Here is a 26,538-nt window from a genome sequence, read left to right on the forward strand (position 1 = left end):
ATTGCGTGACACCATTCTGTTCCCCCCAACTCAATGTGCTATGATTGCAATGCCAACAGAGAGTGAGAAATTTGATTTAAAACAAAGTGGCCTGAGTGCATAAAAATTAGAAAACCGTCTTGAAAGTTGAAGACAGAGCAGCAGGACACATGTTTGAACTGAAATGTGCTGAAGACTTGAGTTTGGTACATCATCTGAGCATCGCTCAGGAGAATGGTCCCAAGATTGCTGACAATTGAAGTCTTGTAAGGTAGAGTGACTGAAGATTCCCAAAGAGGCAAGAAATTGTTTGTTTGTTGTTACTGCTAGAATTCACACAAGTTTATTTGCTCAAATAAAGCCTCCTCCACCTACCTCTGCTTTGGAGTTCTGCTGCGGAATATCAATTGCTTTTACTTCTTCAATTTTGGGTTCTTCTTTAGAGGTCTCAGAATCTGCAGTCTCACTTCCTGCTATGTTGTGATCACTGCTGACAGAAGCCTCCCTGTCCTTGTTTGAACATTCCTCATTCTCTTTTGTAGTGATATCATTGTCTTCAAGGTGTTCACATTGGCTTAGATCAGAAGAGATTTCAGATTCTTGGCTTTGAGAAGATGAGAGGCGATGGACCTCTTTCTCGGATGCCTGTTCAGGTGAAGATTCTTTAGGTGAGGGGAGAGAGTCTTCTTCAGGTGAAGGGGAAATCTTTGAAGTCGTATCTTCAGTTTGAACTCCCTGATCAGTAAAAACATCATTGCTTTCTTCATCTGGTGTTCCATTCTGTTCTGGTTCTGCATTCTTAGGTGGTGTGTCTGTTTCTGGAGAGTCAGAGTTAGCTGCAGCTTCAGCGACCGACCTTCGAAATTTCCTGCTGGGTGGGCGTCGTTTCACAGACACACGTACTCGATTCTAACAGGTCAAACCAAACAAAAACACAAATAAATTTGTGATCGTTAATGTAATAATCAAGCATTAAACAGGTGTGACTGCCTGTCAGTGTATGTTTGCCTACCCATTCCTATTATTTTGCAGTGTATACCAAAATAATGTGATACCACAAAACTGGGAGAGAATGCATTAACTTTACTTCTGAAAATGTAAGTTGACTCAGCACCTGGTTCCATTTCAGGAAGCGTGACCCAGATTACCTTTGTGAAAAAGTGCTTCCAATTTGAGTCCAAGATAAATGACTTCCAACTTCAAAATTACACCTCTGTTCAAAAATAAAGCAAAACAGAAATTGTTGGAGAAACTCATCAGGTTTGGTAGCATCCATGTAGAGAGAAACAGAGTTAATGTTGAGTCCAATCTCTGATTCCTTCTCAGAACCAAAGAGCACTTGAAAATTATAGGTTTTTTTTGATGTTGACAATGGGAGAAGAGGAGTGAGTGGAACAGATGGTGAAGGTGTCCAGACAAAAGACAAAGAGAATGCAGATGCTAACTGCAGAGAGATAAACAAAAGAATTAGGTAGTAATGGTAAATATGAATAGTAGAGATAGATAGGCTTTGCTAAAAGCAAACCCATGCAAACAAGGCATGGGGTTGAGAGGTGGGAAGGGGTTGGGAATCAGAAGGGCAAGGAAACAGAGTGTACCCAAACTGGAGGGCAACGTTTATACTCTGAAGCTGCTGAACTCCATGCTCACTCCCAAAAGTTGTGAAAGAGCCCAAGCAGAAAATAAAGTGCTGTTTGTACAGCTTGCATTGAGCTTTGCTGGAAAGCTGCAGCAGGCCCAGGACAGAAATCTGAGCACGAGATCAAGATGATCTTTTGAAATGGCAAGGAAGTGAAAGGCTGCGGTCATTCTTACAGACAAAACAGTCACTCAGTCAATATTTGATCTTGTCAACATAGAGGAGATTGCATTGCAAGTAGTTAACACTGTAGACTCTCTGGGTTACAAACAGGTTCCATTCTGCAGTTTACTTGCAAGATGGAACGCAATGTAGGACAATGGTACACAGCTGTTTGCAAGTATTCGAAAACAGGTTGAGACAGGAAATGTTCGTACATTGGGTCTTTATATTTTTAAGTCAATGTACGAGGTCAAGTTTGTAAGTACAAGTGTTCATAAGTTGGATGTTTGTAAATCACGGACACAAGTAAATGCTGCTTCACCAAGGTGGTGCATGTGGGGCCCTGGACAGCGAGGAGTGTAGTGGTGAATGGGCAAGTGTTCACCTTGGCGGACATGGCAGAAATGGTGGAAAATTATTATTTGATTATGGATACTGATCAGAAGAAGAAGAAGAAGAGGGAGACAAGGAGAAAGAGAACACTATTTTTGTTCCAAGATAGGGGAAAAGAGGTGAGGACAGAAGAGTGGGGAACGAATCAAACGGGGCTGAGGGCCCCATCAACCACAGTACAGTTGGCGGGGCGGGGAACGAGGATACCTCTGAGGGGAAAAAAAAAGGACATGTTGGAGGTACTCATGTAGAAGGTGGTATCATTGGAACAGAGAAACTAGGAGAATGGAGCAGAGTCCTTACAGGAAACAAGGTGTGAGGAAATGTAGTCAATCAGCAGGTTGGTAAAAAGATATTGATGGAAGCCCATCTCCAGAAATGGAAACAGAGACATCAAGGAAGGCAAGGGAAGAATCAGGTGAAGGTGAGAGATGGATGGAAATTAGAAGCAAGATTGATTAATTTTTCCCAATTCTGGAAAAAAGTAAAGGAAGCAGCACCAACAATGTCATCGATATACCAGAGAAAAAGAATTATAGGATGCAGTCAAGACAGAACTCGAACAAGGAATGTTCCACATTTCCCCCAGAGAGGCAGCCATAACAGGCACATGTAGATACCCATAGCCTCACCTCTTACTTGAAGAGAGTGAGATGAATGATAGGAGAAATTGTTCAAAGTGAGAATGAGCTCAGCTAGATGAAGGAGGGTGGTGATTGATGGGGACTGTTCAGGCCTCCCTTCAAGGAAGCAGCAGAAAGCCTTCAGGTCATCCTGATAGGGAAGTGGATGTGTTGAGGAACTGTACACCCCTGAAGAGGAGGAGGCAGCTAGGGCCAGGAAACTGGAAATTGTGTAACTGACAAAGTATCAGAAGAATCAAGAATGTAAGTGGGAAGAGACTGAATGAGAAGAGGGGGAACAGGGAAGAGTCAAGATAGAGAGAAATTAGATCAATGGGGCTGAAATAGGCTGAAAGAGGATGGGTCTGCCAGGATAGTCCTATTATGGGTCATGGGAAGGAGGTTGAAGCTGGCCTTGCAGAATTAGGAGACAGGAGGTGGGTAGCTCTGAAGAGGATAGTAGGTCAGAGACAATCCCTTTGTTCTAGACTCACCTAACAAAAGAAATCGCTTCATTGTGTCTACCACATTAATTCCGTTTTTCTTTCATTTTGAACAACTTGATTAGATCATGTCTGATCAAGAGTCTGTACAAAGGAAGTAAGTTTGGCACTTTGCACTTCTATCTATTGGAGACTAAAATCCAACATCAATTGGGAATGTTATTTTACACTTGTGCATTGACTTTTACTGAGCCGTGCATGTGTACCTCCAGATCCTTTTTTCTTCAAAACTGCCACCATGTACAGGTTCAAGTCAGAGCCATCAAGAAGCGCCAGTCATTCCCAAATTAGCACAGGAAATAACAGGTTTCTGTCTCAAACCTTTTCTTCCTCTTCACTTTGCAAATACAATCATATTGGAAAATCTATCCTACGGTTCCAATTATAACCAACATCTCTTCTTGTTTGGATACCGATAATCTTGCCCTGCATTTCCTATTTTTATTTCACATACTTGTATGTTTGTTCTACTTTTAATTCCTTGAAGACAGCAGCTTGTACCAGGCTAGGTAGCGTGGATCATAATATTCTAGACATCACTTAACTGTTATTTATTATTGGCTCCTATCTATAAATCATGTCTTTTTATTCCAAATTCACAGATGTTAAACTTCAACAAAACCACCCAAAACTGTTGCCGCAACGTTACCTTGTGCAGACTGTGCAAAGGTCCTCTTTCTGCAGGTTGATCAATTGTAACTGGCCCTCCATCAGATTCACTGGATTGGGAGCGTGCTCCAGGACTATCAGGTGTGGAAGCAGGACTAGCAAAAGGCGAGAAGGAAGATTTTAATGGACTCTTTGGACCAGCCCCAGGTAAGAGAGCAGTTGGTGAGAGAAGCAAATTGGCCTATGTGAGAAACAGAAGAGATAAAACGGTTACATTCTATTGGCCTTCCTAATTATTTTTTGTACCTGTCTAAATAACTTCTGGAATTTCAGTCCATGAACCCCAAAACATACTGTTCCTCCACAGCTTCTAGTTTCTTGAGAGAATAGTAAGAACACAGTTCAAAACTGACTGTTTGGATAGGAACTTCCTTTGAGCAGAGTTTTCCTACTGGAAAATTTCATGCTGCAATCAGATTGCTCCTAGAACTAAAATGACAGAGGTGAGCAGCTTTCAGGTTTTCAGTCCGAGATGGAGAGCTTGTAAAAATGTATTCTTAGGCAGTTCTGAATTTGTAAAATACAAGTTCTATCAAATTAAAGTATTCATATCACTTTGTAAAACAACAAAATGGCTGAGATAAAGGGTTAAAAATTATATTTAAAAAAAAAAGCTTAGGTTGCAGAGAAGCTATATAAATTTGCAAGTTCAACATTGTGACTTTTACAGTTAATTAAACTGCTTTATCAACTTCAGAAGACCCAATTTTCTGAAAGTTTTCTCCCAGTGAAAAGCTTCAGATGTCTTCCAAAATCCTTCTCCATCAACAGTGTGTATTCCCTGAAATGATAGCCCACTTTTTTTCTTTAAAACTTCATAGACACTAATGGATCTTTTATTAATCAGCATTTTCTGCATTTCTTTTTCTGCCTCATTATCTAAATGCTTAGCTCACTTGTCCCACACACCCATTACTCTGCATGTAACAAGCACGGTTACAGGAAGTGGCAAATATTCTCAGAACCCACCTGGAGTTTTTCAATGAGAGGAGAGGAAGTCTTCAATTTCAACTTCGGTTGACGGTTGGAGTCATTAACTGATGATTTCTGAAAGGAGTAGCATGTAATATGAAAAGTTCAGTGAGTCTCTCAAGTTACAACATTTACTTTGAACATGCATTATCTGACCACAGCTTATTAGAATTTTAGCCTTCACATAGGAAGTTTGAGCTTTAATATTACCTACAGGATGGTCACTATAGGATTATTTTAAAAGGTAAGTAAATGCTTTCAGATATGATCATTTTACCTCATCTGCATGATGGTCTGTCTCAATGTCATTCTTCATCCCACACAAGGGGAGAGAGCTAGGAGGCTTTTTACGAACTGGTCTCTTGGGCGGTTTCTAAAAGAAAAAGGAATACAGCTGCATTGAAATAAGTTTCAGAATATCCTAAAAAGTGTATCACGGTCAATAATTCAAGGAAGTTGATCATGGCGATCATGATGCAGAACCACAAAGGCAATTTTTGAGAGGCCAAATGTCCTCATTGGAAGCCATGAACTGACCAGAATTGCTTAGTAATTTGAACTGTACCCCCAGAAAATTATCAAAAATGCAGCCAGATTTTTGGAAAAGCCCAGCTGGTTCACTAATATAAAGAATCCAGTCTATACTATCTAATGCAAAAAAAAATTATGGATGGAGAACACATAGTATTGCCTTGCCAGTGACATCAAAATCTTAAAAAAATTTGTTTTAACAAAGATAGAGGTACAGTAAACATTATGCAAACAACAAAACAACCATTTTCTTCATGACTAGATCCCATAAAGAATAATGAGATAAATTGTTCACCTATTTTTAGTGGTGCTGGTTTAAAAGAGGGTTGTTAACTGAGACAACAGAGAACTTCCTGCACTTGTCAGATAGTGCCATGGAATATTTGCCATTCACCCAGACAGGCCTCAGTTTAACAATCATCTAAAGAATGGTAGTCCTTCAGCACTGCATTCAAACACTTACCTAGAATGACACTTGAGTCCTTAAGTAGGACTTGAACCCACAACCTGCTTACTCAACAGAGAATGCTATATCTGAGTGACACTAATGAGAGAGGCAGAACTGTGAACATTTAGAAACAGGAAATTAACTGAACTTGTCCTCCTTGCAACGCTTCAAGCAGCACTGGTTTGTCTTTAGAAAACAAAAGCAAAGCAAAGCAAAGCATTCTCTAGGTACAAATTCACATAGTGGTAAGTCAAGCTGTGTTGTTTAATGAAGCAATAAACTCATTTCAGTTCTTCCAAACCACAGCTTCTTTATAAAAAAAGTACGGAGAAACTCAGCAGGTCTGGTAACATCTGTGGAGGGAGCAACAGTTAATGTTTTGAGTCTGGTATGACGCTTCTTCAGTACAACTTCTTCATCATTCACAAACATAATCAAAGATACGTCACTTTAGAATTGATGGCATTATCCCATGTCTATCTTTCAGCATGGAATTGACTTTCCCCAGTGACTTGACACCTCTGCTAACAATTCAATTCCAAGATGCTTGACTTCTAGTTTCATAAACATTTAACACTTCCACACCTCTGAATACTCTTTAAACCCTAAACCAATGCAAGATTTGCACACTGCTCTCACATCTATGACAGCTTCTCCAGCACAACTCTGTTCACTTTAAATATTACTGCCTGGTTACAATCCATACCATGAAAACAGTCACCTGTTTACTTCCCTCAGCCTGCCGTCTTCATGCAGTCTTCAGGATTTTAAAATCCAAGCTTACTTTCACCTGACAATTGCATGCTAATTTATCTCAACCTCATTATCACTCTGTTCACTTCAGGATAATAGAATCTTACAGCACAGAAACAAACATTTTGGTCCAACTCATCTGCACCAAACAGACCTCAGTCCCATTTGCTAGCATTTGGCCCATATCCCTGTAAACTCTTCCTTTTCATATATCCATCCTGACGGCTTTTAAATGTTATAATTGTATCAGCCTCCATCACTTCCTCTGGCAGCTCATTCTAGACACATTTCACCTCTGCGTGGAAAAGTTACCCTTCAGGTCCTTTTTAAATCTTCCCCCTCTCACCTTCAACCTATGCCTTCTGGTTTTGGACTTCCCCATCCTAGGAAAAAGACCTTGTCTATTCACCCTATCCATGCCTCTCATGATTTTATGAACCTCTATAAAAGGTCACCTCTCAGTCTCCGATGCTCCAAGGATAAAAAGCACCAACCTATTCAGCCTCACTCGATAGCTCAAACCCTCCAGTCCCAGCTATATCCTTGTAAATCTTTTCTGAACCCTTTCAAGTTTCACAACATCCTTCCTGTAGGAATGCGACCGGAATTGTACACAGTATTGCAAATGTGACCTCACCAATGACCTGTACGGCTGGAACATGACGTCCTAACTCCTTTACTCAATATTATGACCAATGAAGGCAAGTGCGCTATACACCTTCTTCACCACCCTGTCTACCTGCAACCCCACTTTCAAGGAACTACACACTTGCACTTGGAGGTCTCCTAGTTCAGCAACACTCCCCAGGACCTTACCATTAATTGTATATGTTCTGCCCTAGTTTGCCTTACCTAGATGCAATACCTCACATTTATCTAAATTAAGTCCCATCTGCCACTCTTCGCCCCACTGGCTCATCTGATCAAAGTCCTGTTGTACTCAGGGATAATCTTCTTCACTGTCTACTACATCCCCTATTTTGGTATCATCTGCAAACTTACTAACCATACCTCCTATGATACAGTGACAAAATTCAAGTGGACCTAGCACAGATCCTGGTGGCACACCACTGGTCTCAAGTCCAAAAGATAACCTTCCACCACTACCCTAGGTTGTCTCCTATCCTCAAGCCAATTTTGTATCCCTTGGCGAACTCCCCCAAATCCCACGTAATCTAACCTTACTAACCAGTCTACCTTGCAGAACCTTCTCAAACAATTTACTGAAGTCCATACAGACAGACAGACAACATGACCCACTCTGCCTTCAATCATCTTGGACACCTCTTCAAATAACTCAAATCAAGTTTGACAGACATTATTTCCTATGCACAAAGCCAATCTGGCTATCCTTAATCAGTCCTTACCTTTCCAAATGCACATAAATACTGTCCCTCAGAGTCCTATTCAAGGACTTACTCACCACTGACAAGTCTCATAGGTCTATACTTCCCTGGCTTTTCCTTACCACCTTTCTTAAATAATGGCACCACATTAACCAACCTCCAGTTTTCCAGCACCTCACCCGTTGCAATCAATGATATAGGTATCTCAGCAAGGGACCAGCAATCCATTTCCAAGCTTCCCACAAAGTTCTGGGAAACAATGGATCAGGGCCTGGGGATTTATCTACCTTTAAGCTTTTTTAGGCCTCCAGCACCTCCTCTTGTGTAATATCACTACTTATTTCCCCAAGTTCTCTAGCTTCCATATCCTCCTTTACAGTAAACACTGATGTGAAATACTCATTTGGTATCTCACACATCTCCTGTGGTTCCACACATAGATGACTTTGTTGATCTTCAAGGGGCCCTATTCTGTCCCTCATAGTTCTTTTGCCCATAACGTATTTGTAGTATGTCTTTGGATTCTCTTTAACCCCATTTTCCAAAGCCACGTCCCCTTTTTGCCCTCCTGATTTCCTTCTTAAGTATATTCCTACTACCCTTGTACTCTTCTAGGGATTCAACCAATCCCAGTTGTCTATATCTGATAAATGCCTTCTTTTTCTTGACCAGAGCCTCAGTTTCTCTAGTCAACCAGCATTCCGTACACCTATCAGCCTCACCCTTCACACTAACAGGAACATACTGTCTCCAAAGTCGTGTTATCTCATTCTTAAGTGTCCCACTTTCAGACCACCCATATACCTGCAGGTAGCCTCCCCCAAAGAACATTATCCTAGACTTGGTGCTTGGTCCTTCACATTATTTTTTTGCCTACTGTAAAACCACTTTATTATTGACGAATATTTGTAAAGATCACAGAAATAAAATTCTTCTCAATAAAACAGGACATGTATATGTATGCACCAATGTCACTAGACCAGTGATACAAACCACCAGGTCAACATTATGGGAATAGGAGTTTGAATTCTACCATGGCAGATGGTGAAATTTGAATTCAATAAAAATCAGGAATAAAAAGCTAGCCTATCGTCACAAAAGTATCAGTTCACTAATGTGATTTTAGGGGAGGAAATCTGCCATTCTTAACCGGTCTAGACTACATGCAACTGTGGACCCACATGAATGATACTTTTAAATGCTCTCCGGGCAATTAGGAATGGGCCATAAATGCTGGCCTAGTCAGCAATGCCAACATCCCAGAAAGAATCAAAAGAAAACACAGCATAGCAGAGACCATTCAGCCCATCATTTATCCACCAGCTGATTTAATGGACATTCAGCCTATTCCCACATTATTGCTAAAGACCAACAGCTGGAAAGATTACAGCACTTCACATGCATATCCAAGTACTTTTTAAATGTTGTGAATTTCTGCCCAACTACTGTTTTACACTGTTCTAGCATAGTTCCTAGCTTTTATATATGATGTCTCAATCAATTAAAAGGCAAGTATTCAAACTTTTCTTTTAGTGCATCATTGCTACCTGTTCAACTACTTTCAGAGGTCTGTGGACATACACTGTTCTTCTATACTTCTCAGCATCCTACCCTTTACTATGTATTCCCTGGCTCTATTAGCCTTCTTCAAATAATAAGACAATTAGAAGAAAGATAAATGAAGACAGATGAAGAGATTGATTAAGAACAATATGACACAAATGAGAGAAATCAGACAGGCCGATGCAACAACAGGTAATGAGAAATAGAACAAAAAAGTAGAATATTGCCATACATGTTGAATCTGGTATCACAAGGGATAAGAGGGAAGTCCATTAAGGGAAAATTCAAGACAGAAAGAATACTGTAAAAGAAGAGAGAAATCACAAGAAAGTTTCTCTGATGCTAAAATACTGAATGTAGAAAACCATTTGAACTGCAATGGAATTATAAATAACTGGTCTGGATGCATTTTAGAACTGACTAATAATTTCTTTTTTTTTTAAAAAAAATATAGATTTCTTAAGAAGAGTGAAATGTCATATAGTATGATCTGTTAATAAGGTCAAGTGAAGTATGTATATGTAAAATGCGAATGTTGTTAATCCATTTGTGAAAATTGAATAAGGACTTTCAAACATTTCTTGATATAATTTGGTTATTAATGATGGAACCATTATTACCATTTTCTAATATTCAATGTAGTTAAGATAAGTAATGTGCAGCAAATATCAATTTCATAAAATGATCTAAATGCTTACCTCATTCTTTTCCAAGGTATTGTTTGTTTCTTGTTTAAATTTTGACGCTAATGCAGCAACTGACATAGGCTTTTCTTCCATGGTTGGAATTGCATCTCCTGAACTCTCCTAAAATGAAAAAAAGGCAGAAATAAAAAGGAGTAAACTTACTTATTGATGACAACTTCTGGTCAAATTAAAAGGCAGTATACAATAACATGCATTTAAAAGCACACAGCACCTCTGTTACTGCGTTCTGTGGATATTGTTAAACAATTGTGATATATAGTGCCCAATAATGTTCCTTAACAGCAGTTTCTCTACATCATTCCAATTCACTCTTTGTTTTTAGTCTGTCAAATAAATGTCACTTAAAAGATTCCTTACATCAAGAAGTATAAAACATTCATTCAGTTACCTGGTCCGGACCTAAATTTGGGTTTAGGCTAATGGATTTGACTACCATAAAGACTTTAAAATAAAAATTGCTATCAAGCTGTAGGTGAGACTGGCATCAGTGACATTTATTGCACCCTTCTGGTCACACACATTAGGCAGTTGTGGGCCTGCTTTTTTAGACTACTACATTCCAAGTAATTTGAGAAAAAGCTTAGTAAACCATTGGTCATATTGTAGAAGCAAACTATTGTGTTGGAGATCTGAAATAAGAACAAAGTGCTGAAGCTGAAGATATCTGGGCAGCTTCTCTCGAGATAGACAAAGCGAGTTAATGTTTCTAATCCAATATGATCATTGGAACCGAAGATTATATTACTGCACCAACTTCAAATCACAGATTAACTACAACAGTTCATAAACACAAACAGGAAATTATAATTTAGATTAATCACTCAAAGCTAAAATGGCTGGTAGCATGGCTGCCAGAACTGGTGCTCATAGGGCCAGTGATGTCAGCTGGTCACAACAGGTTTCAGGATTTGTCTGTGCATGCACCGCTGGTGTCACCACATTCCAAGTGCAGTGATGTCAGCACCAGCGCATGTGCAAATTGCCCCACCTTTTAGACTTTAAGAGTGACAGCCAATCCCTTGTGGGTCTTGACCACTTCTCATGACCCTTCCACTCTTCATGTCAATTCATTCTGGGCAGGGCAGGACGAGAAAGTGGCTGCTCAGAAAGATGATAAGCCTCAATTCGCCAAAATTACTGTGTAAACTCAGGTTAAAACAAGCTGTTCTACACTGTTACAACACAACGGCTATGGGTGGTATTTTCCACTGACAGATTGCCATTGGTACAGAAAGGTGGTCTGACCACCACATAATTGAGCAACATCACGTCTGACTTTCAGTGACAGTGTAATACCAGTTATATAGACTGACTGTCCCAACTGTTCGTGCTCAAATCAAACAGAAGGTTCCTTTAGTTGCCCATAATAGATGGTGCAATGACCAAAATCAAACAAACCATAGCTGTTAAACCCAAAGCAAAAATGTTAGATGTTATTCTATGATTAATTAGCACTAGTTGAATAATCCTGAGTGAGCTATTGCTACACTAAGGACCAATTTAAGATGAAGAGTGAAACTCAACCTTTTTTTTTAAAACATTCTATCAAAGTGAGATACATTTATACACAGGAACCTATTTTTTTGAAAACAGAATCTGTTTAAACCATACACACATTTTGAATTACGCTGGAGCTTGGGGGAACATATTGTTTCACCATTTTCTCCATTGCAATGCCTTGTCCAGGGCTGACTTGCCAACTAATCAGCAGGCGTTTCTCTTGTCATATAAATGCTGCGATCATGGGCCATCTGACATTCTTGCATTTGTCCTGATATAAGGTGTAAAGCTTCAGCATAGTCTTCCTATTCAGCAATATTCATTTCAGTACCACCAAACTATTTGATTTACTCAGTGAATGTAATCTAATTAGTTAAAGTGAATCTGCAAACAGAACTGCCATAAACTTCCCCTATAAAAGGGTGGTAATTTCTACAGAAATATGCAGGGCAAGGCAGGAATCCTAGCTGATAACAGCTTGCACTTTCAGGTTTCATGGGTATGATGATTATCAGCACGATACACTTATGAATTTTCTTTCACCTTTCAACCAATCAACCAATAAAACCCTGGGTCACAATTTTGACCATTTCCAGGATAACAGCCAACTTTTCAGCATCTGAGCTAGTTACACAGCTTCCAATTTTTTGGACCATTTTAGACAGCTCACACAGTACCTCCAAGAGCACCGGTCTACTTTGCTGCCAAAGACAAAATCTGATATCTTCCCGAGACCAAGTTGGCTCCCCCCATCAAGGATGTTCTGCTGTCTAATTTGTCTCTCTTTGCATCTATGCACTGATTTTCTTCATCAGCCAGTCCTCTGAATGCAGCTTTCATTTGTGTCTACAGCCACACAACCTCTTTTCAAAAAAAAGAAAGACTCCTTCCCTGTTGCTTGGTACGGTTTCCAAATCCAGAGTTTACAGGTCACTTAGTCCTGCATGTCATACTATCCAAAAAAAGTTACAAAATGATGTCTTTACAACTGATGCAAATTCTTGAAGAAGTGCTTTTTACCAAAATTCTTTTAAAAATTACAGAATACACAGATCTTATAAAGAAATAAAAAATATTCTTTACCATACTGCCTGTAAGTCAAATGTTGTCAACATGGTATATTAGCACAAATATAGGACTAGCTAACTAACAACAAAAATCAAGTTGGTGAAAGTGAATCAGCACTGGGGCCTCAGCTATTTACAATCTATTATATTGACTTGGATGAAAGGACCAACTGCACTGTAGCCAAATTTGCTGAAGATATGAAGAAAGCTATGAAAGCAAGGTGTGAAGAGGATACAAAAGTATTAGCAAGGCGATATGGATGGGCAAAGTGAGTAAAGAAAAATGGTTAGATGAAGTATAATGTGGGAAAATGTGAGATTGTTCACTTTGGTTTCTAGAAGGCATTTGAAAAGGTGTCACAAAAGTTGTGTATAAGTTCTGAGAAAGGGTCACCGGACCCAAAACGTTAACTGTTTTCTCCTTCACAGATGCTGCCAGACCCGCTGAGCTTTTCCAACAACTTTGTTTTTGTTCCTGATTTACAGCAACCACAGTTCTTTCGGTTTTTATTGTGTATAACAATATTTGATTTGATTAAGCAAATTTTGACTTGATTAAGCAATTGTAGAATTAAATCGTATGCTGTTTAATTGTGATTAGCTGTAAAACTCTCTGTAAAGAAGAAAGCCATATGACTAGGTTAAAGTGAAGGTCATAGAGTTACGCGTTTATGGTTTAGGCTAACAAATAGGAAAGTGTGTTGAAGCAGACAGCTTTTACTCAGACTCTCATTTGTGCATGTTCTAAATTGGCTTTACTTGGTATTTTAAATGTGTAATAGGCCTATGTATATTAATTTTCAATGGTTATTTTCAGCATTGATTTGTTTCAGGCATTAATTGTGGAATCACAAATGGTTGTTTTAGTTACATTTGGTATGATACTCATTAAATCAGTAGCAGAGAAAATTGATTTTTGTCACTGAAGAAATTATGTATAATTATTAAAATCCCATACTACTTTTGTAGTTCCAGATTTAAGTAATCATCTGACAACGAAAGAAAATCAGTAAGTGATTGTCAGCACTATGTTCCGTCTATTGCTTATTAGCCCAAACTGTTCTTAATCACTACAATCCTCAAGTTGATAATGCTCCTACGGTGGGATTTTTATCCAAGATTTTGGCTCAGCATCAAGTGAAGGTACAGCAGTATTTGCCCAAATCAAGTTTATGAGACATGTATCCTCATAAATTGCCGCTCTTGCCATTTCCAGTGATGAAGTTTAGCAGTGCTATTGAATAAAACTTGGTGTGTTAGTGCTCCAGTGTATCCTGTAAGTAGTACATAGCAACCACAGTTGGGGTGGTTGACAAGTTCACTGGGAATGACACAAAGTATGTGGACCCCTTTGTTTTGGATGGAGTCAAGTGCTTGTACTTGACTACAGATGCATCCACCCAGTTAAATTTCACATCAGCTTTGAGGGGTTAGGTGTGAACAGAGCATCAACCATTTTTCCAAAACTTGTATCTATGTTATTGATATAACACAAAGCTGTATTTCTCATTACTAGCGCCTGCCCCCTCCCCACCCCAAGATGTTGTTGACCAAGAATTTGGGTTAATAGTGGTACTTTAAAAATAAGAAGGTGGGATTTTTCTTGTTGGAGATGGTCATTACCTGAAAATAGATGGCAAAAATCAAAGTCAATCTAAGCCTGATTATATGCCATGTTCTGCTATACACTGTCACAGCCTTTTCTTTATTGGAAGAATCACATGTGGAACCAAAACAGTATAGAATCATCAGTAATTTGCCCTTCTCTACCATTTGAGGAATGGAAGGTCATTGATGAAGCAGCGAAAAAAAAGTTTAAGGCCAAGAACACCTCCCTAAGGAATGTCTGCAGTAATATCCTGGAACTTTAATCACCGTACTTTGCCAATCATAACCTTTTTTGCGACTGTTAGGAAAAGGCCTTGAACCACTGTTTTTAACAATCTCTAGTGCCCTATTCAGTTGATACTAGCCTGATACAAGAAAAATTATCCTCACTCTTGTATGTAGCATCAGTACTAATGCCAAGGCTGAATTAAGGTGGCAACAAAGACTGTAGCCAAGGGATTTTCTCTGAACCCAAACTGTAGTAACCCAATCTGAGAGTAAAGTATGGACAAATGTTTGCTGATGGTATCATTACCTATGGCTCTTTACACTCCTGTAGCAGTGGTAATACCCCTTCCTCTGTGGCAGGAGGCCCATATCAAGCCCCACCTACTCCTGATGTACGTAATAACATCCCGGAACAGGTTGATTAGGAAATACCATCATTTTTCCAAAGACCATAGAGGGGGACAAATTGGCCAGGTTAAAATGTGGTCATTAGATTAGCAATTTTTATTTCAACATATGAATTAGGAGCAGAAGGAGGCCATTCAGCCTGCTTGAGCCTGTTCTGCCATTCAACATGGTCATGGCAGATCTTTCTACGTTTTGAATTCTACTTTTACATCTACCCCCTAATAACTTTTGATTCTCTTGCCCAACAAGAATCTACCTCTACCATAAAAAGCACTTAATGCTCTTGCCTTTGCTGCCTTCTGAGGCAGAGTGTATTCCAAGGTTTCCTCAAGCCTTAAACAAAAAAATAAACATGTAGAGATAGCATAGGAGTGCCTAACTTGCAGAAGTGGCGAAATGTGCACATATAGATTTGTACCAGAAGCATGTTGGTGGGCATCACATCAGAAGTACTGCTCCACCTACCCACAAAGGGAAAAGTACATTAATTTCCATTTGTAATATCTATCAGTTCTTCCATCACAAAATATGGAATAAAGTGTCTGAAAAAAATCAGTGCAACTATGGTCATCATTTCCCAAATTTTCACTTGACATCTTTATTACACAAGGGATATCTCAATTTGTAACTGGATAACTAGAGGAAATAGTTGTTGTTGGCGTTGATTTCACACAGTTTGCTTACAATTTATTTCCTTTGACAGCCAACGTGAAAGTCTAGTTACACCCCGCCTGATGCATCCTGTTCACACCCTTGTCTAAATCTATTTTCATTTTCGCGTGTTGGGTATATATAAATTGATTCTGTTTTAAATATATATCCAGCTGTCATACAGTGCTGGGAATTTTAGGTTCACACAACTTGCTGATAAGACGCTCAGCCAGTAAAGGCAGTCTGCTCGCATGGCTGGATTATCTTTTCAATTCATGGGCAGTAGCACCAGTTCTATTTTTAAATGACCCCTATTAAACTGACTTTTAAATGTAGCCATCTGTATTGCTTCTCACAATAATCTTTGGAGTTCAAACGGAAAACAATGACAGGAAGTCCGGCTTTTATGAGAAATTGCCAAAAATGCTATCATCAGCATTAAGGCTACAGCACTTAACTATTTCACATCTTGCAGTTGGACTGTTATGCTCCATTTTTTAAATGTGCAAATACAAAACACAAAAGAATGTCATTTTAGAAAAGTTTAACAGTAAAAAAAATACAATTGTAACATTTCTTCAATCCTCTAAGCCTTTAACATTACAAGCAGTCTTCAACCAACAGGCAAACTAAGTAAAATAAATTAAAAATACCAGGGTTACTTTGGATACGGACAATGTAGAAGACATGGTAAGTCACCTAACATTCAGTTCCATTGAATTCAAAAGTGTGAATATTGGGCATTATGTACAAGGAGTTATACATGGGCTAGATTAATATATATCCTCTAGATGTCAGGCAGCCAATGTCACAGCTCTGCTGGTTTCAACCAGTTAGCAGCAGATGGAATACTGTTTTAATTTTTAAGAAGTATTTACAATTAGAAGGGTTGGTGAGACTTACTGACCACTTTAAACAAAAGTGCAATATCAATGATTATTTTTTCCTTCCCTTCAACAGGTAATAGCCATATAACCTGGTGGTGTTCATGGTACAGGAGGAATACAAAGACAGCTACCAATGTATTACTTTGCCTGCCTTTAGCAGGTCATTGATCTGCAGTATTTGGTGACCCAAGGGTTAGGTCCAGACATTAGATTCAAGTCCCTGCAGAATCTTGCATGTTTCAATTATGTCACCTGTCAGTCTTCTAAACCGCAATGAGTACAAGCCCAATGTACAGCTAAAAAACATACCTTCCATTCTAGGACCAACCTAGAACCTTCTCTAGATTTCCTCCAGTGCCAGTATTTCTTTCCCTAGGGGACCAACACTGTTCACAGTATTCTGGTGTGGACTACACTCCCCCTCAACTTTTATTTCTGGCTGCATGGACTTTGGAATTCAGAGTGCACTGGTCCGTAAATGTGGGACCTGTGAGAGGCTGCCTAGGTCAGAGGAAGTTTACCACATGGTCTAATTAGCACTTTGTATAGTTTAACAAAACCTCCTTGTTTTAATACTTTAATGCCTTTGAAATAAAAGCCAATAATTCCATTTGCTTTCCTAGATTTATGATTGATGCATGGGGACCTCTTCCCCACCCCCCCCCCCTCCCAAAACCATGTCCTTGTCCTGCAACTTCCTGCAGTCTTTCTCCATTTAAATAATAGTCAACTCTTCTATTCTTTCTACCAAAGTGCACGTCACATTTTCTCAGAGCACAATCTGGCAGGTTTGTCCATCTGTAGACAACATGTCATTCTCACAATTTGTCTTCCCACCTCTTTTTGTCAATAGTACATTCACTTCCCTCATCCAAATCATTAATATATATTGTGAATAATTGTGGCCCCAGCTCGGATTTCCTGTGGTACTCCAACAGTTACAGGTTGCCATCCTGAAAATGCTCATCTAATCCCACCTTTGTCTTCTATTAGTTAGCCAATCCTCCATCCATGTCAATATACTTCCCTCAACATAAGTAGCCTCATGTACAGTGCCTTATCAAATGCCATTTGGAAATCCGAATATATTGCATCTATTGATTCTTCATTATCCATTCTGCTTGTTACCTCCTCCAAGAACTTTAAATGTGTCAGGCAATGATTTCCCTTATTAAATCCATGCTGGCTCTATTTGAATTTATTATGCATTTTCAGTGTTCTGCTATTACCTTCTTTATAATAGATTCCAACATTTTCCCAATGACAGATGTTAAGATAACTGGCCTATACGTACTGCATTTCTGTCTCCCTCCCTTTTTGAATAAGGGTATTATATTGTCAGTTTTCCAATCCTCTGGAACTTTTCCAGAATCTAAGGACTCTTGTAAGATTACGACCAGTGCACCTACTATCTCTGTGGCTGCTTCCTTTAACAATGGAGGATGCAAAACATCAGGTTCAGGCGAATTACCAACCGTTAATCCCACTGGTTTCCCTTGTACTTTTTCCTCTGGTAATAGTTATCGTATATATATCCCCTCTTCTCTTTGTCCCATTGATTGTTTAGTAATTCTCGGATGTTACTGTATTCTCACATGAAAACTGACAAAACATTTATTCAACTCCTCTGCTATTTCCTAGTTCCCCATTATTATTTCCCCAGTCTCATTCCCTAAGGGGCCTATGTCCACTTTGCCCTCTACCTTTTTATATAACATCAAACAGGCAAGATCTTCTTCAATATATGTTAATTTACCTTCAAAAGGTTTTCACTCTTAAATTTTGGTCACATTTTGTTGCTTTTTAACATTTTCCAATTCTCTTGCTGCCTAATCTTTGTCTCAAGCTTTTTTTTATCCCCAATTTGATGCTCTGCTTAACTTGTTGGTTAGCACGTTTAGTTTATCCCCTTCCTTGAATCCTTTTCCTTCAATTGGATATGTATTTATTGTGCATCATGAGCTATTTTCTTAAACATCTTATTTCTCCTCAACTGTCTTTTCTGCTGAATTCATTAAATAGCTCACTCCAGCTAACTCTGCCCTCATTGCTTTGCAATTCCTGTTAAGTTTAGCATAGTTGCTTCTGACCCAGGTTTCTCACTCTTAAACTGAATGCTGAGCTTATAGAGGTTACAGTCACTATTTCCTAGTAGATCTTTTGCTCGAGGTAATTTATTAAACCCCTGCTTCATTGCACATTACCAGATCCAAAATAGCCTGATCCCTACTTAAGTAATCTTAAGGGCTTCAATGGGCCCAAACCTCAGCAGGTTACCCAAGGCCTTCTATGCCTACCATGATGAGGAAAAGTCACACACTTCAATTTGAGTTTTCTTTACCGCTTTTGTACATTCAATTTACATCTACCTTGTGTATCTTATCATTTCAAATTATAACCTTCTTGAAATCTCTTATTTGTCATCGTCACTGTAAAATCCTTTTTTTGGGACCATAGGCTGAAAACAAAAAGGAGTAAGATATTGATTTAAACCAAAGAAATTGTGGAAGATGTTACATTTTTAAATACAAATTTACTGAAACACATTGTCATTTGTATCTACAACGTAATCTTGTTCAAGCAGTGGAGGAGGATGTTAAACACCTTAGCTGGTGTGCATGCTTTCAGGGCAGTTTGCAGCCCTTTGATTGGTTTTTCAATTGACCAGTTGTTGAAGACTCAAGAAAGTTCAGCATAGTAACAACCACTTGAATAATTTCTGGGTAACTGTTACAGCAGAAACATCAAACCTCCAAATAGAAAGCAACTCCTCCTTCATCCTGGGAGGAGAAATAACAGAAAAGCTGGTAGCTAATCTCACTCACTATTTTGGTCCAAATTGCTCTCTCGTAAATTTCTTTATTGAAAATAAAAAAAAGGGAAGAACCAACTTTGCAGGTACTGAAAAGGGAATCCTCCAACAAGCAAACACAAGACTGAGAATCAGGGTATCTACGATCTCACATCAATAGAAGAAAATCAGAAGAAAGCTACAGAGATTGTAAGAACTGCTGATGCTGGAGTCAGAGATAACAGCGTGGAGCTGGAGGAACACAGCAGGCCAGGCAGCATCAGAGGAGCAGGAAAGGGGACGTTTCGGGTTGGGACCATTCTCCAGAAAAAAAGCTACATATGTCTGTGATCCAAACTGGGGTCAAAACTGTGCTTCTGATTTTTGCTCCCACCATCCTCGTCCATAAAATCTGTGTCTTATCTCGGTGTGTTTGTATATGTGTGCATAAGAATTTTAAAAAGCATTGTAAGTGGCAAAGTATTGTCCTTTCTTGCAGGTCATTGAAAACAGTTTGATTATTGCAAACGGTATTTTTTGGTTTTAGAAGAAATGGTATGCATGCTCTTTTCACTTGAATTAGACAGTTAGGGAAAACTGGGCAATTCAATGGTTTAACCAAATTCTCATATAACTGACAATTACAGGGATAATGGGGCTTGATTTCCAGCGTACTAGCCCAATGATTTGTGACATTGTAGACACAATGAAGAAAAAGTGAGTGAATTAAATGTCACATCTAATATAAACCTATAATCAAAATGTATTTCCAACATACAACTATTTCACAAAAAGTGAAATAAATTTTAAAAAGGCAGCAATAGAGGAAGTTAATTTAAAAATGTCATATGCTTTTCCAATGTTGTGACTTGACACTGACAGAATCAAGTGTTTTCTTCAGAAAAAAAGTGAATCATTTGTTTTCATAACAATCTTACACACAATATTTTTATACACATTTCCGAGTTTGCATTAAGAGTCCTGAGGAGACTACAAGTGTTCAATTACTTAATGTGACAATGTAAGTGTATAAAACATGGTCAAAAATATACAGCATCAATAAGAAGTTTATTAAACACAAATGATGCTCTAAGAATTGGTCCATTGAAAGTCGCAACAATCAGACTGTAACATGAAAATATATAACACCCAGCAGAAGATTCTGATGTCAGTTTCCTATCTTGTAGGACTTGAACAGAATGATTCAGTTTCTATTTCTGGTTGAGTACTTTAATTTGAAAATGACTATTTTAGTGAGGAAACTTTTCCTTCTAGATTAAGAAGAGGAGGTAAATGAAATTTAATTCCTACATTACTGTTCAACAATTCTTAATGCCTAATATGTAAAAATATACATAAAAAGGGATGTTTTAGTATAGAAAAAAGGAAACGTTTAAATTTGTAATTCATAGATGTTATAAACGAAACAGTAACTTGAACAAGAGATAGTAGGAACAGAATCCCCCTCGTCCTCACGTACCACGCCATCAACCTCCGAATCCAACACATCATCCTCCGACACTTCCGCCATCTGCAATCTGACCCCACTACCAAAGACATTTTTCCCTCCCCACCCTTATCTGCTTTCCGGAGGGACCACTCTCTCCGTGACTCCCTTGTCCGCTCCACACTCCCGTCCAGCCCCACCACCCCCGGCACTTTTCCCTGCAACCGAAGCAAGTGCTACACCTGCCCCTACACCTCCCCCCTCACCTCTCCATTCCAGGCCCTAAGAAGACCTTCCACATCAAACAGATGTTCACCTGCAAATCTGCTAATGTGGTATACTGTATCCGCTGTTCCCATTGTGGCCTCCTCTACATCGGGGAAACCAAGCAGAGGCTTGGGGACTGCTTTGCGGAACACCTATGCTCGGTTCGCAACAAACAACTGCACCTCCCAGTCGCGAACCATTTCAACTCCCCCTCCCACTCCTTGGACGACATGTCCATCCTGGGCCTCCTGCATTGCCACAATGACGCCACCCGAAAGCTACAGGAACAACATCTCATGTGTCGCTTGGGAACACTGCAGCCCAAGGGTATCAATGTGGACTTCACAAGCTTCAAAATCTCCCCTTCCGAGCGCACCCCAAAACCAGGCCAGCTCGTCCCTGCCTCCCTAACCTGTCCTTCCTCCCACCTCAAGCCCCACCCCCATTTCCTACCCACTAACCTCATCCCGCCTCCTTGACCTGTCCGTCCTCTCCCCTCCCTAACTCCCCACCTACACTCACGTTTACTGGGTCCAACCCCACCTCGTTGACCTGTCTGTCTCCCCTCCACCTATCTTCTCCTTTATCCATCTTCTATCCGCCTCCCCCTCTCTCCCTATTTATTTCAGAATCCCCTGCTCCTCCCCCATTTCTGAAGAAGGGTCTCGACCCGAAACGTCAGCTTTCCTGCTCCTCTGATGCTGCTTGGCCTGCTGTGTTCATCCAGCTCTATACCGTGTTATCTCAGTAACTTGATCAAGACATGTTTTTACTTGATACTGTTGAGATTTTATTTTTTGAATCATCAATATTTTTCTAAAACAAATGCATCTCTATTTTCCCACCTTTTACCTATTTAAAAAAAATACATCCATTGCCATGCTTTCTCCAAAGTAGAAGAAATGTTTGGTCCATGTGCTCAAGTATCAGGAGGCTAGTTGATATAACCGCAAATGGACTAAACATTTAATTTGCAAAATCTGTCTCACCATAAATGCAATTTCAAGTAACTGTATGAAAGTACAATGAATAATTGCAGAAAAGTTATAACTATTTCTCAGGGAGGATTGCTTTTTGTAAAGACCATGTTTTTATTTTCTGTATATGAGCATTTACTGAAATGGAAAAAAGGATTGGTTTAAAACCAATCACTGTGCAAAGAATTGCTGTACTTTTATAACCTACATACTGAAACTCTGTGTGGCGTTTACATTGCTGCTTTGTTCCACAGTAGGCGGAAGTTGTTTGTCGATGTCACAGCACCACGGTGTATGTGCAAAGTGAGATTTGGCTGGCAACAAGCGGCTGATTGGTTTGTACTACTGTGACCAATGGTCATCAAAAAGTCAGTTTGATGACAACTCTGATTGGTTCCTAGGCAGCTGAGCAGCTTGAGTGTATGAATGATGTACGACTGCTGGAGGGGCAGGTTGTGTCTCTCTTTGTGCATTAAAAAGATCTGGAGAAAGCGAATTACTTTTTTTTCCACCAATTGCTGAAAACTACTGCCTTTAACCAATAAGTAAAAGGTTTTGTAGTTAGTGTGCCAATTGACCTGTTCCTCCTGTGAAGTGAAAGAACCTGGAGACAGGAGAATGAAGAACTCAAAGTCATGGCAAGCCAAGAGGAACATCTCAATGAACCGATGGACTGATGAATTTGAACAGTGTTGCCCAGTTTCTCCCTCCACGCATAAACCCAATATTTTTTCTTGTTTGTCTATGTCTGTCTGTATGTGTGAAGGGGTTTTAAAATGGATTAAAGTTTTAACTAGTAGAGTCATATTTGATTGTTCATAGCTGTTTACTTGTGCTTAGGAAACGCTCAAGAAGCTTGATATCATCCACAAAGCAGCCCATTTGATTGTGGATGTGGTGCCAGTCACTCCACGACTGATGCTCAGTCGCAGCAGTGTACCATCTACAAGATGGAGCTTTGAATTTCTGCAGCTCTTCGATAACACCTTCCAAACCCAAGACCACTATTACCTAGAAGGACAAGGGCAACAGATGTATGGAAACAACACCACCTGCGAATATCCTTCAAGCCACACACCACCCTGACTTGGATACATATTACCATTCTTTCAACGTCACTGGATCAAAATCCTGGAATTACCTCCCTAACAGCATTGAGAGTCTACCTAGAGCACATGGACTGCAGCAGTTCTAAGAGGAAGCTGTAAACCACTTTTTCCAGGGCAATGAAGGATGGGCAATAATGCCAGTGACGCTCACATTCCATGACTGAATCAAAAAATAAATAAATAAATCATAGTTCTTATTAAGTACAAGAAGGTGGTCAGTGTTTCTGTTAACTTGATTCCAACAGACAGGGAAAATTGGGGACTTTGCATGCTTTGACTAAATCATTAACTTCCATAGTAACCCTGGGAGAGATGGGGCATGGGAACCAGTGCATTTTCCTAAGTAGGGTCACAGTAAGTGGTGCCTATAATGCTACTTCTGTCAACAGCCTCCAATAATAGTGTTCCATGTGTACCTGGGTCTTCATTTACAGTCACTCAGCTCTGAGCTACTGCTACGATTTAGATGCATGTACTTTATTTCTCCAGCAGAAAGTTGATAAATACATTGTTGGCCCACTACCAGAAAGATGTGGACGTTTCAGACAGGGTACAGAAAAGGTTTACCAGGATATTGCCTAGTTTAGACGGCATTAGCTATGAGGAGAGAGATTGGACAAACTTGGTTTGTTTTCATTTGAAGGTCAGAGGCTGAGGCACAAGTTTAAAACAATTGAGAGGCGTGGGTTGAATGAATAATTGGAGCCTTTTCCCAGGTTAGGAGTTTCCATTAATACGTGACAGAGGTCAAATGTAAAAAGGGGGAAAAAAGTTTAAAAGGAGAAGTGAGAGACAAGATTTTTTTTGAAACAAAGACTGGTAAGTGCCTGGAATGCACTGCCAGAGGTGGTGGTAGAAGCAGATATGACAGCAATGTTTAAGAGGCATCTTGACAGAAACAATGAATAAGCAGGGGAGAGGGGGACACGGACCGTGTAGAGGCAAATGGCTTTTTTGTTTAGAAAAGGTGTCATGTGTCAGTGCAGGCTTGGTGGGCTGAAGGCCCTATTCCTGTGCTGTACTGTTCTTTAGAAAGTATACAATGGCTATTTTTTCTCAAAGCAGTGACTCAAATTCAGAAAAGACAAAAGGAACAACAGGGTGATAGTCCAGTTGCTACTCCAATGTCCAGACTCCACAGGTTTTAAAATCATCCAGTTCAAGTTCAATATGTGCTACATGCACAGTAAAACTAGAGGCTTAGCTTCAACATACTTGACCTCATTCTCAATAATCTACCTGCTGACATATCGGTAAGAGTGACCACTGCACAGTCCTTGTGGAGACAAAGTCCTGCCTTCACTTTGAGAATAATCTGCATCATGTTGTGTGGCACTATCACAATGCTAAATGGGACAGATTTAGAACAGATCTAGCAAACCAAGGCTGGCATCTGCAAGGCACTGCTTTTTTTCCTTTATCCAGAGGGCAGTTAAGAGTCAACTGTGGGGCTGGAGTCACATGTAGGCCAGACCAGGTAAGGATGGCAGTTTCCTTCCCTCAAGGATATTAGTGAACCAGATGGGTTTTTCCTGACAATCGACAATGGACTCACGGTCATCATTAGATTGTTAATTCCAGACATTTATTGAATGCAAATTCCACCATCTGCCATGGCGGGATTCGAACCCAGGTCCCCAGAATGTTATCTGGGTCTCTGGATTAACAGTCCAGCGATAATACCACTAGGCCATCACCTCCCCTGAGGGGATATCAACAGCAACAGAATTGTACTCCAGCATGATCTGTAACCTCATGGCCTGGCATATCCCCCGCTCAACCATTACCTTTATTCATTCACGGGATGAGGGAGTCACTGGCTAGGCAGCACTTATTGCCCTAATTGCCCAGAGGGCAGTTAAGAGTCAACCACATTGCGGTGGGTCTGGATGGGTTTTTTCAACAATCGATAATGGACTCTCAGTCATCATTAGGCTGTTAATTCCAGATATTTATTGAATTCTAATTCCACCACCTACCGTGGCGGGATTCAAACCCGGGTTGCCAGAATGTTGGCTGGGTCTCTAGATTAGCAATAATACCACTAGGCCATTGCCTCCCCTGGTTCAATGGAGACTTCGAGAGAGGAGGTCAGGAGCAGCACCAGGCATACCTAAAAATGAGATGTTACCAAACAGGATTACTTGCATGCCAAACATTATAAGCAGCAAGCGATAGATACAGCTAAGCGATCCCATAACCAACGGATCAGATCTAAACTCTGCAGTTCTGCCACATCCAGTCGTGAATGGTGACAAACATTTAAACAATTCACTAGGGGAAGTGACTCAACAAATATCCCCATCCTCAATGATCAAACAGGCTAGCACATCAGTGCAAAAAATAAGACTGAAGCATTCACAACAATCTCCAGCCAGAATCAGAAAGGATGATCCATCTCTGCCTCCTCCAGTGGTCTCTACCTCACAGATGCCAGTCTTCAGACAATTCAATTTACTCCATGTGATATCAAGAAATGGTTGGAGCTACTGGATATTGCAAAGATTACGGGTCCTGCCAATCTTCTGACAATAGTACTGAAGACTTGTGCTCCAGAATTTACCACTCCCCTACCAAGCTGTTTCAGTACAGCTGCGACGCTGGCAGCTACTCAAGTGTGGAAAATTGTCCAAGTATGTCCTGTACACAAGAAGCAGGACAAATCTAATCCAGCCACTTACTGCCCCATCAGTCCACATCCAATCATCAGTAAAGTCATGGAAGGTATCAACAACAGTATCAATCAGCACCTGCTCAGCAATAACCTGCTCACTGATGCCCAGTTTGGGATCCATCAGGGCCACTCAGCTCCTGACCTCATTACAGCCTTGGTTCAAACATGGACAAAAGAACGGAATTCCAGAGAGGAGGCGAGAGTGATAGTCCTTGACAACAAGGCTGCATTTTACCAAACATGGCAAGAATGCTAGCAAAACTAGAACCAATGGGAATTGGGGCATATTCTCCACTGATCCGAGTCATACTTGGCATGTAGGAAGATGGTCGTGGTGTTGATGCACTGTCAGCTCAGCTCCAGGACATCTCTGCAGGAGTTCCTCAGGGTAGTGTCCTAGGCCCAATCATCTTCAGTTGCTTCATCAATGACCTTCCCTCCATCATAAAGGTCAGAAGTGGGGATGTTTGCTGATGATTGCTTAATGTTCAGCAACATTCACTTAGGTATTGAAGCAGTCCATGTTCAAATGCAACAAGACCTGGAAAATATCCAGGCTTGGGCTGACACATGACAAGTAACATTTATGCCACACAAATGTCAGGCAATAACCATCTCCAATATGAGACAATCTAA

General features: G+C 40.0%; 1 protein-coding gene across 1 annotated transcript in view; it reads right to left on the bottom strand.

Moving 5' to 3' along the window:
- Nucleotides 1–330: 330 nt before the first annotated feature.
- Nucleotides 331–26,538, bottom strand: part of LOC109914486 (capZ-interacting protein) — a 58,284-nt gene continuing 32,076 nt past the window's right edge. Inside the window, exons 2-6 of the mRNA XM_048603082.1 lie at nucleotides 10,280–10,387; nucleotides 5,218–5,313; nucleotides 4,938–5,015; nucleotides 3,949–4,149; nucleotides 331–888 (exon numbers count right to left, since the gene is read on the bottom strand). Coding sequence (XP_048459039.1) covers nucleotides 331–888; nucleotides 3,949–4,149; nucleotides 4,938–5,015; nucleotides 5,218–5,313; nucleotides 10,280–10,387 — 1,041 coding nt within the window. The remainder of the gene's footprint in view (nucleotides 889–3,948; nucleotides 4,150–4,937; nucleotides 5,016–5,217; nucleotides 5,314–10,279; nucleotides 10,388–26,538) is intronic.

Source organism: Rhincodon typus, chromosome 11, assembly GCF_021869965.1.
Source record: "Rhincodon typus isolate 14 chromosome 11, sRhiTyp1.1, whole genome shotgun sequence".
Classification (NCBI taxonomy): domain Eukaryota; kingdom Metazoa; phylum Chordata; class Chondrichthyes; order Orectolobiformes; family Rhincodontidae; genus Rhincodon; species Rhincodon typus.